We start from the raw sequence: 10397 nt of genomic DNA on the forward strand, positions 1-10397 counted from the left end.
GAGAGAATCACTCAACCAACAAGAATAGATCACACATGCACTAGATCGATGAACACAAAGGTAAGATACAAGATCCAAAGTCAACAACGGACGATACAAATGTAGCCGGTCTTCTCCGTGAGGAGGTCTTGATGTTCTTCTCCAAAAGGAGGTCTTGAATCCAAAGGGATCTTCTCCGAAGAGGCCGCGTTCTCTCACGAGGAGTAGATCCGATGTGGATGAGCGAAGCTCTATCTCTAAGTATGAGCTAAACCAACGCTAATCCTCAAATGGTGGAGGTGGAGGAGTATATATAGTCTAGGGCCATGAAGGGGTAAGTGAGGGCGAAAGGATACATGGGCTCGGCCCGATACACTGTGCACAGACAGGCGTCGGACGTCCGACGGGTACCGGACGTCCGGTGGCTCACGAGGGTCCGGTCGTCCGGTACTTGTCGGACGTCCGGCGTTTTGGCTCGGTTGATGTGGCGTAGGATTTCCGGAGACGGTCAGACGTCCGGTCGCTGGAGTGTGTCGAACGTCCGGGACTTGTCGGACGTTCGCTCGTTTGGCTCGGGTGCGGGATTGCCGGTCGTCCGGTCCGGGCCGGTCGTCCGGTGGGTCTTCAGGCGTCGGACGTCCGGTCCCGACCGGTCGTCCGGTGGCTGGAGCTTCTTCCGTAGCTCTTCTTCTCGTTCCTCGCGCTTGGTGTCCTCGCCTTCTTGTCCATGGTCTTCCTCTTGGTTCCTGGTCATGCATAGCACACATGTTTGAGGTAGTAGCCATGTCTCACGTATGGAAAGTGATGGTTCGAAGTGGAGCAAGTTCACCTTGTGTCCAATGGTGTATAGATGAGGTCTCGTCTTATGTTCTCTTAGGGCTTGGAGAGTAGTCGGAGTGTACATGGAGATCAACGTGGGATGCTCCGCATCAGATTGAGCATCAAATTGACTTAATTCCCGCTGCATCATTACCCAACCGTGCACCATACCGTACCAATCCAGAGGAGACGAAGAAGATTATGCGTCAAGTACAAGAGCTGCTCAACAAAGGTTATATACGTGAATCTCTTAGTCCTTGTACTGTTCCTATTATACTAGTGCCTGAAAAGGATGGTACATGGCGTATGTGTGTTGATTGTAGAGGCATTAATAATATTACTATTCATTATCGTCATCCTATTCCTAGGCTAGATGATATGCTTGATGAATTGAGTGGCTCTACAATATTCTCCAAAGTTGATTTGCGTAGTGGATACCATCAAATTCGTATGAAATTGGGAGATGAATGGAAAACAACATTTAAAACTAAGTTTGGATTATATGAGTGGCTAGTCATGCCTTTTGGGTTAACTAATGCACCTAGTACTTTCATGAGATTAATAAACGAAGTTTTATGTGCTTTCCTTGGACGATTTGTGGTAGTTTACTTTGATGACATATTGATTTATAGCAAATCTTTGGAGGACCATTTGGAACATTTACGTGTTATTTTTATTGCTCTACGTGATGCACGTTTGTTTGGTAACCTTGGAAAGTGCACCTTTTGCACCGACCGAGTATCTTTTCTTGGCTATGTTGTTACTCCACAGGGAATTGAAGTTGATAAAACTAAGATTGAAGCTATTAAGAGTTAGCCGCACGGTCACACAAGTGAGGAGTTTCCTTGGCCTCGTTGGTTTCTATAGGCGTTTTGTGAGAGATTTCAGCACCATTGCTGCACCTCTCAACGAGCTTACAAAAAAGGATGTGCCTTTTGTTTGGGGTACCGCACATGACGAAGCCTTCACGGTATTGAAAGATAAGTTGACACATGCTCCTTTACTCCAACTTCCTGATTTTATTAAGACCTTTGAGCTTGAATGTGATGCTAGTGGAATTGGATTAGGAGGTGTGTTATTACAAGATGGCAAACCTGTTGCATACTTTTCTGAAAAATTGAGTGGGCCTAGTCTGAACTATTCTACTTATGATAAAGAATTATATGCTCTTGTTCGGACCTTAGAAACATGGCAACATTATTTATGGCCCAAGGAATTTTTTATACATTCTTATCATGACTCTTTGAAACACATTAAAAGTCAAGCAAAACTGAACCGTAGACATGCTAAATGGGTTGAATTCATTGAGACTTTCACTTATGTTGTTAAACACAAGAAGGGTAAAGAAAATATTATTGCTGATGCATTGTCTCGTCGTTATACTATGCTTTCACAACTTGACTTTAAAAAATTTGGTTTGGAGACCATCAAAGATCAATATGTGCATGATGCTGAATTTAAAGATGTATTACAGAATTGTAAGGAAGGGAGAACTTGGAACAAGTTCGTTCTTAACGATGGATTTGTGTTTCGATGCATTCCAGCTAGCTCCGTTCGTCTTTTGTTATTGCAGGAGGCGCATGGAGTAGGATTAATGGGACACTTTGGCGTCAAGAAGACGGAGGATATATTTGCTACACATTTTTTTGGCCAAAGATGAGACGGGATGTTGAGCGTTTTGTTGCTCGCTGCATTACATGTCAAAAAGCTAAGTCACGACTCAATCCTCATGGTTTATATATGCCTTTGCCTGTACCTAGTGTTCCTTGGGAGGATATATCTATGGACTTTGTTTTAGGTTTACCTCGAACAAAGAAGGGGAGGGATATCATATTTGTTGTCGTGGATAGGTTCTCAAAATGGCACACTTTATACCATGTCATAAAAACGATGATGCTGTTAATGTTGCTGATTTGTTCTTTCGTGAAATTATCCGCTTGCATGGTGTGCCAAATACTATTGTTTTAGATCGTGATACTAAATTTCTTAGCCACTTTTGAAGATGTTTATGGGCTAAGTTGGGGACTAAACTGCTTTTTAGTACTACTTTGTCACCCCCAAACTGATGGACAAACTAAAGTAGTCAATAGAACATTGTCTACTATGCTTAGAGCTGTTTTGAAGAATAATAAGAAAATGTGGGAAGAATGCTTGCCTCATATTGAATTTGCTTATAATTGTTCATTGCATTCTACTACTAAGATGTGCCCTTTTGAAATTGTGTATGGTTACCTACCTCGTGCACCTATTGATTTGTTGCCTCTTCCATCTTCGGAGAAGGTTAATTTTGATGATAAAGAACATGCTGAATTGATTTTAAAAATGCATGAGTTAACTAAGGAAACATTGAGCGTATGAATGCTAAATATAAATTTGCTGGAGATAAGAATAGAAAACATGTTGTGTTTGCACCTGGAGATCTTATTTGGTTACATTTGCGTAAGGATAGACTTCCTAATTTGCGCAAATCAAAACTAATGCCACGTGCTGCTGGTCCTTTTAAGGTGTTAGAGAAAATAAATGATAATGATATAAACTTGAGCTGCCTGCAGATTTTGGGGTTAGTCCCACTTTTAACATTGCAGATTTGAAGCCTTATTTGGGTGAGGAAGATGAGCTTTCATCGAGGACGACTTCATTTCAAGAAGGGGAGGATGATGAGGACATCAATACCATTATTACACCCACATCCCCTGCTGCTATACATACTGGACCAATTACTAGAGTTTGCGCACGCCAATTAAATTATCAGGTACTTTCATTTCTTGGTAATGATTCTAATGTTCATGAGAATATGATACTGCCTAAATTGGATACATTTGTTTTTCTTACAAATGAAGGGCCAGGCTTGGATAAGAGGGATGAACACTAGAGCAAGACCAAGCATGGAAATGATGGCATGTGCAAGGGGATCCAGAACGGAGTTACAAGTGATGATTCCAGGACTTTGAAGCCACCATAAGGAGTGCATGAAGCCCTGGACGAAATATACAAGATGCCACTTCATAAGTTTCGTCCAAAGGCTATTCTAGGTGCCGCGTCACCTTATTATTGGGCCAGGCCCATGTATTTTCGAAATACTTAAGTATAGACTGTTTTTAGAGTCCGTATGTGTGGGGAAACAAGAGTTAGGGTTGGTTTCAGACCCCTCCTCCAAGGGCCACGAAATCCCCCTATTCCTCCATATATACAACCCTTAGTGCATTGTTTAGACTTTGGGTTTTGTTTAGATTAAAAGTTCGCCATAGCTGCAACTTCGCGTACTTCGTTTGTGTCTAACGACCAGACCAAGACGTCACAGAACCCCACATTCATTAATAAAGCTTTCATCTTTTATTCGCAATATCTATATTGCAATCTCAGTTTCTTGCTTGTTCTTCGTTTGCTCGCAGGAAACAGACCCTCGTGGTCAGGTTGATCGTGCTCCGGCGTGGTCAATAACCCCTCAGAAGTTGGTCTAGTGATTGCTAAGGCGCGATGTTCACAAGTTCGTAGTCGGATCGTCAAGGTCGACTCCCACTGAAAACGATAGCGACCATCTCATCAAAACATCGGGACACCTTTGCCTCTATCACTCAAGATAGGGGAAATTGCTTGGGGCAACTCATACCGGCAAGTTGGACTGGACTATTTCTCCACTAATTAGCACCAGGTCTGAATATAAAGCAGGTCGGCGGTAGATGCTCTCTAGCTTGCCGATGTTTGCTGGCCGCCGTCCGGATGTGGCCGCATCGCTCGGCCGTCCGTTGTCGTTTCCCTGCCAGTCAGCTGCGCCGTTCTGTGTGAGAGGAGGGGATAGATGGATCTGGGCTCGGTTTTTTTTTCTTTCCCTCCTCTGTCTATTTCTACGTGGTGAGCAATGCAAGCGAAAAAAAGTGATCGAACAGTTGCCGACTCACGCATCGTTAGCGCCAGGAAAGTTTTTCAAGAGGTCGGACCTCTTTTTTCTTTTCCTGTAAAACATGAAGGAAAAAAAGAAATCCTGTACAGGATTCCATTCCTTTAAACGAAAGACCATCAAAAGATTTTTCCTTTAAAATTCCTCTATAAATCCTGTGGCCAAAACATGCCCGGCTGTCTGCCTGCGCGTCCCTTTCCGGTTCCGGCTTACCTGACCCGCCGTCCACGCTGCTCGTCCGATAGAGATCCGACGGCTTCCGCTGATCTCTTTACGTGCCAACCACCCTCTGACCTGACCTGCATCGTCCTCTTCCTTTGTCTACGTCTCCACTCTCCACCCATTCCGGCATTTCTTCTCCCCCCCTGCCGGTTCCCGCTTTCCCTCCATTCCCCTCGCGCGCCTCAGGAATCCGAGCTCCGCCACCGAGGGCGCCTACTACCACGAGAGTGTAGAACATACTCGGCTTTTTCTTCCCTTCCGTTTCAGGTGATGATTGCTTTGATCTACACGTGCCTGTGCCTTCCTTTGCTATATTGTTTGCATTTTACTTGTCGGAATCGTGTTGCCCCCCCCCCCCCCCCCCCCCCCCCCCCCCCCCCCGCATATGGTCGGTTGTTCGGTTGTTCGGGCTCTGATTTATATTGTCGATTTCAGGCTAGATCTAAGCTGCGAATGCGTCCGCACGCTCCCTCTCTCGTATTTTTGGAAGTAATTTATGCGTTGTTGGTCGTTTTGGGACGAGATCTACAGGGTTTGCAACTCCGGGGTTGGGGAGTACTATTAATTATCATTATTCCAGTCGATCAGTTCACGCTGCCCCAGCCTGAGATGATGGATCCTGTGATTAATTGGCCAAACAATTGGTACTAGTATTTAATCGGCAAAGCCGGTTACATTTTGCCATCAATATGGGGAGGGCCCTTCTTACCTCCCCCAAACGGTAGGATGTTAGCCTTGTGCAGTTCTCAAATAATGAATAAACAATACTACCTCTGTACCAAATGCAAGACGTTTTTTTGGTTTTGCACAGGGCATAAAAAACGTCTCACATTTTGTTACGGAGGGAGTAGCTTATTGAAGATTGGATAGCTAAATGTGGACGGATTATTGTAGCTTGCAGTTGTTTAACATAAAAGTTTGTTTCCCTCTGGCAATGTTCGCCAGAAGATACTATGCACAGCCAGTAAGGTAGTAGCTTCTTGCTGTTACATTGGCCAGCTTCTCAGGGGGTGCTAGCTCATCTTTGGACACCAAATGATGCTCTTTTTGAGTGATAAATCATCGTATATGCATCTGACTCATATGCCAGTTGTGCCCTTCCTTTTGCAGGTTGCCGTGTCATCCACCACAGGTTTCATCTCCATACTATTTCTTGCGGACCGGTGAACAAAATAAACTCTTCCAGTTGGTTACAGCAAGACATGTGAAATGAGCTCTTCTAGAAGTGGCTTGTTGGAGGAGTATGCCATATATTTGTAAGAGAGATTTATTCCTTTTCGACTCATGGGCGACTGGATTATAGGAGCGTTGATCAATATTGTGGGTAGTGTTGCCATAAACTTTGGTACTAATCTTCTCAAACTGGGCCATGATCAGGTGGGTATTGCACAATTGCTTTCTATTTACCTATCTACTTAACTCGATAAATTAAATCTGGGTTCCATATGGTATGTAGCATTTTTAGCTATTTTTGTCATAAGAAAACTTCCTGTTATTGAATTAGGATTGTGATCTGTCAGCTCAAGTTCAAGTGAGCAACTTGTTTTCAGTAACTTGCACTTTATGTGAAAGAATCAGACAACATGGCATATATTGCGTGGCTTTTCCAAGCCAATACTCAATGATGTAGCTCATTCTTTCTGCATGCTTACCCCCTGATCTTGTTTGAGCATATTATTTTATTCTGCCAAACATTCTATGAAAGAAACATATTTCTAGAATTTTATTTTAAGATTGTTTTTTCGTTTCTTTTGGCAGAGAGAAAAGCTCTACTCAAGTAACAATCAAGGCGATGGCAAATTCGTCCCAAAATCAGTTATGTATTTTCAGACTTGGAGAATAGGTATGCTGTCTGATAAGCCTATTCACTCACTTATGTATTTGATAAAATAACAGGAAACTGTCACATCTAATAATATAAAAATGCGTCCAGGTATACTCTTTTTCGCTGTGGGGAACTGCCTAAACTTCATGTCCTTTGCATATGCCGCACAGGTTGGATTACTACCTTCTCCTTGAAGCAACTATAGTTAGTTAGCATGGTAGACTACTAGTGCATATGCAACTGAAAAATAAATGGCTTATAGCGATTGTAAACCCCCCCCCCCCCCCCCCCCCCTCCCTCTTGCTTTTCTACAAGACATACATAACAGGTTCAGTTGACTTTGCTGCATATGTTGGCCTCTTTAGTATAGCATGTATATAATTAATTTCATTCTACCATGTTTTTCATATCCCGTTCCATTCTAGTGACTCAGATGATTTGGAAAATGATTGGTCATGTAATTTTACTGCAGTCACTTCTTGCAGCTCTTGGATCAATTCAGTTTGTATCCAATATTGCATTTGCCTACGTTGTGTTGAACAAGACCATTTCAGTGAAGTATGTATATTTAGCTTCTTGGGACCACATTAATAAATATTAGAATGAATACATTGAATCATGAAATGAGAGTAATTAGGATTTTACTTTATTTCAGGGTCATGGTAGCCACAACTTTTATTGTCTTTGGCAATGTCTTCTTAGTTTCCTTCGGCAATCACCAATCTCCTGGTATGAGTTATTTAATACATTATTTATGTTGTATGTTTCCCTATAGACTAGTATTGCAGTAAGGAAATTTAGTTTTAGTTTTTATTTTGGTGTGCTTTTGTTTCCATGCCAATTGTAACACCATCGCTCCTGCAAGGGAACATATTACCTTGGGTGCAGCATATACTATTACGATGTATAGCTGTAAGCCCGCAGCTTTATCTTTATCTGTGTTCTAACTTGTAAGTAAATCTTCTGATGATATAAATACATGGGCAGTTTATACTCCGGAGCAGCTGATTGCGAAATACAGCAACTTGGTCTTTGTTCTCTATTGTATGTCATTGGTCTTTGTTGTTGCACTCAGTCAATATCTCTATAGGTGAAATTGCCCTCTTAAAACCTAGCCTCTTTAGAAACGTTCGATTATGTTGTTTCTTACCTGTTACAATACTCTGCTGCAGGAGTGGAGAGACAATTCTTTCAGATAATGCAAAAGATACTAGCACACATTGGCGAACACTGCTGCCCTTTTCTTACGCTATTGTATCTGGTGCCATTGGATCTTGCTCCGTCTTGTTTGCGAAATCATTGTAGGTTTGACCGAGATTTATGCATATGACATGCATATCCTCTTTGATTGCGAGTTTCTGACTACCCTGCAATACTCCCCACCTTTATTTGGTTACTACTAGGTCTAACATGCTGAGGCTGACCATGAGCAGCAGATACCAATTCCACAGCTGGTTCACATACTCAATTCTTCTGTTATTTCTCTGTACAGCTGGATTTTGGGTAATGTAGTGCAGACACTAAGCTAATGCATTATTCCGAGACAATGATACATTCTGTTGTGATTGATATTGTTGTGTAATCGGACTCTACTGTGGCACAGATGGCGAGACTGAATGAAGGACTGTCTCTGTTTGATGCAATACTGATTGTCCCAATGTTTCAGATTGCATGGACTTTCTTCTCTATTTGTACAGGATTTGTTTACTTTCAAGAGTATCAAGTAAGTTCTTATTCATGAATGTTTGTAATGGCAAGTGAATTTTGTGTTTGGTCATGCACTAATTGAAGCTTTTGACTTGCCTTAGGTGTTTGATACACTCAGGATAATAATGTTCGTGCTGGGCATGACATTTGTCTTCATAGGCATATCCTTGCTAGCACCTGATGAAAATAAAGGTGCGCACTTGGCAATAAGTTGATTTCATGTGCTTTTACATAAACATAAAATGGTTTTGACCATGGAAATTCTTAGTAGCTGACACCAAAGATGGCTCTAACGCCACAAAGGACGCGGCAATTGATATGAACAGGTTCTTGTTGCTATCTGCTCTTTCCACTAGTTAAACCTTATGCTTCATTGCATTTTACAGTGAATGTCTTTTTTTACTTTGCCTTTTCAGTGAAGCACATGTATCAGGAAATTGCAGGCCAAGAAAGTTGCCGATGGAGGAGACGGAAGTAGATGATATGGACTCATTCTCAACCTCAGTAAAAGTGAAAGCAAAACACATATTGTCGAGAGCAAAGGTCAGTGCGTCTTTTTCTAGATCAAGGTATGCTTTTGCGTTGATGCAGGTATGCTACCTCATGTCATCTTATTTGCAGTCGGCTTGCTCCATGTCACTTGGCCTTGGGGAGGAGACCATCAGCGCTTCTTCAGTGCTTGCAATCCCAATGGTTTCCTCGAGAACAACAGGGTTTAGGGGAATTCGAACTGACCGATCAAAGTACATTCCCCTGCGGTCCACTGATTGGGATAATCTATAGCTGGTGATGTTCTATAGATACACAATACAGATGTTATTTTTTATATTGCCAATTGGTAATTGTTTGTACTTCCCAAGGCAATTGTCCGTTCTGCCTCGTAGTACTAATTAGCTGTAACATCAGTGTATAGTTTCAACATTTCCACTTGTAACATTGTCCATACCCATGTTGTAATTGAAACAGCTGCTTGCACTACATGTATAAACACACCATGTTAGAATAAACTTCATTGATTCAATTCTATCCATTTATTCGGCCATTTCTGTGTAACATGTGAAAAGCTAAGCGATGATAAGAGCAACTCCAATGCAACTCCAATGCGCCAACCCAAACGGATGCACATATTGTTGGCTTTTTGTTTGTTTGGGTCGACCGAGCGGATGAGATTGTCTGATTTTCGGATGCATGTATTGTCCGCTTTTTGTCTTTTTGGGCAACTCCAACGCGCCAACCTGAACGGATGCACGTATTGTTTGCTTTTTTGTCTGTTTTGGTCAGCCGAGCGGATGGGATTGCCTGATTTTTAGTTTGGGTCCGTGTCACCCAATGGGTGGCCGATGCATTTTTTTTTCGCGTCCACAATTTTTTTGAACGCTTTTTGTTTGTTGGGTCGGCCGAGCGGATGGGATTGTCTGGTTTTTAGTTTGGGTCGTAATATAGGCAAAGGTATCCTGTCTTTCGATAAGATGGTAGCTATCGTTTTTGGTGGAGTAGACTTTAAAGATCTGACTACGAACGTGTGAGAATGCCGCATCTTAGCAATTGTTAAACCAACTCAGGGACCGGTCCTGAGATTGTGGGCGCTCGGGGCGAAACTAAAACTCGAGGCCCTTAATATGGATATAACAACAACAACAACAACAACATGAGCATCATAATATTTTAAACAACACTTAAATGCATCTAAAATCACTTATGATGGGGGTGATGTCAATGTCATCCAATAATATGGGGTCAGCCTTTTCTTTTTCCTGATCCGATTCCGAATTCTCATTAGTTGGTTGCTCTTTCTCTTCCTCTATGACAACCATCACCAACTCATCATCTCGGTTTATCGAAGCAGCGGAAGCATCAATATTACTCTTGAGAAATTTATGAATATCACTGCCTTGTGATTGTACCAATTTATCCACAAGTTTCTTTGTTTTCCTTTTATCACTACCT

At 42.2% G+C, this 10397-nt stretch overlaps 1 protein-coding gene across 4 annotated transcripts; it reads left to right on the forward strand.

The window, feature by feature from the left end:
• The first annotated feature begins 4929 nt into the window (after positions 1 to 4929).
• LOC123127433 (probable magnesium transporter NIPA8) lies at positions 4930 to 9474 on the forward strand. 4 transcript variants are annotated; one of them, XM_044547134.1, is made up of 14 exons: positions 4930 to 5185; positions 6029 to 6295; positions 6677 to 6761; positions 6852 to 6913; positions 7216 to 7301; positions 7399 to 7472; positions 7731 to 7833; positions 7916 to 8044; positions 8147 to 8246; positions 8347 to 8466; positions 8552 to 8642; positions 8719 to 8776; positions 8867 to 8993; positions 9072 to 9474. In XM_044547134.1, exons 2-14 carry the CDS (start codon positions 6203 to 6205, stop codon positions 9231 to 9233), a joined length of 1290 nt encoding a protein of 429 aa, XP_044403069.1. In that variant the 5' UTR covers positions 4930 to 5185; positions 6029 to 6202; the 3' UTR covers positions 9234 to 9474. The 4 variants fall into 4 exon arrangements, with proteins under 4 accessions (XP_044403069.1, XP_044403070.1, XP_044403071.1 ...); XM_044547135.1 differs by having other exon boundaries at positions 8722 to 8776; XM_044547137.1 differs by lacking the exon at positions 4930 to 5185 and adding an exon at positions 7609 to 7655 and having other exon boundaries at positions 6199 to 6295; positions 7229 to 7301.
• The last annotated feature ends 923 nt before the right edge of the window (positions 9475 to 10397 follow it).

This window comes from Triticum aestivum, chromosome 6A (assembly GCF_018294505.1).
Source record: "Triticum aestivum cultivar Chinese Spring chromosome 6A, IWGSC CS RefSeq v2.1, whole genome shotgun sequence".
NCBI classification, from domain to species: Eukaryota; Viridiplantae; Streptophyta; class Magnoliopsida; order Poales; family Poaceae; genus Triticum; species Triticum aestivum.

Bases quoted from the DNA above. Each gene is read 5' to 3' on its own strand.
- LOC123127433 (XM_044547134.1), top strand. From the start codon at position 6,203: ATGGGCGACTGGATTATAGGAGCGTTGATCAATATTGTGGGTAGTGTT. The intron at 7,834-7,915 runs GTGAAATTGCCC...ACTCTGCTGCAG, and splicing joins CTCAGTCAATATCTCTATAG to GAGTGGAGAGACAATTCTTT. The intron at 8,467-8,551 runs GTAAGTTCTTAT...GACTTGCCTTAG, and splicing joins TTTACTTTCAAGAGTATCAA to GTGTTTGATACACTCAGGAT.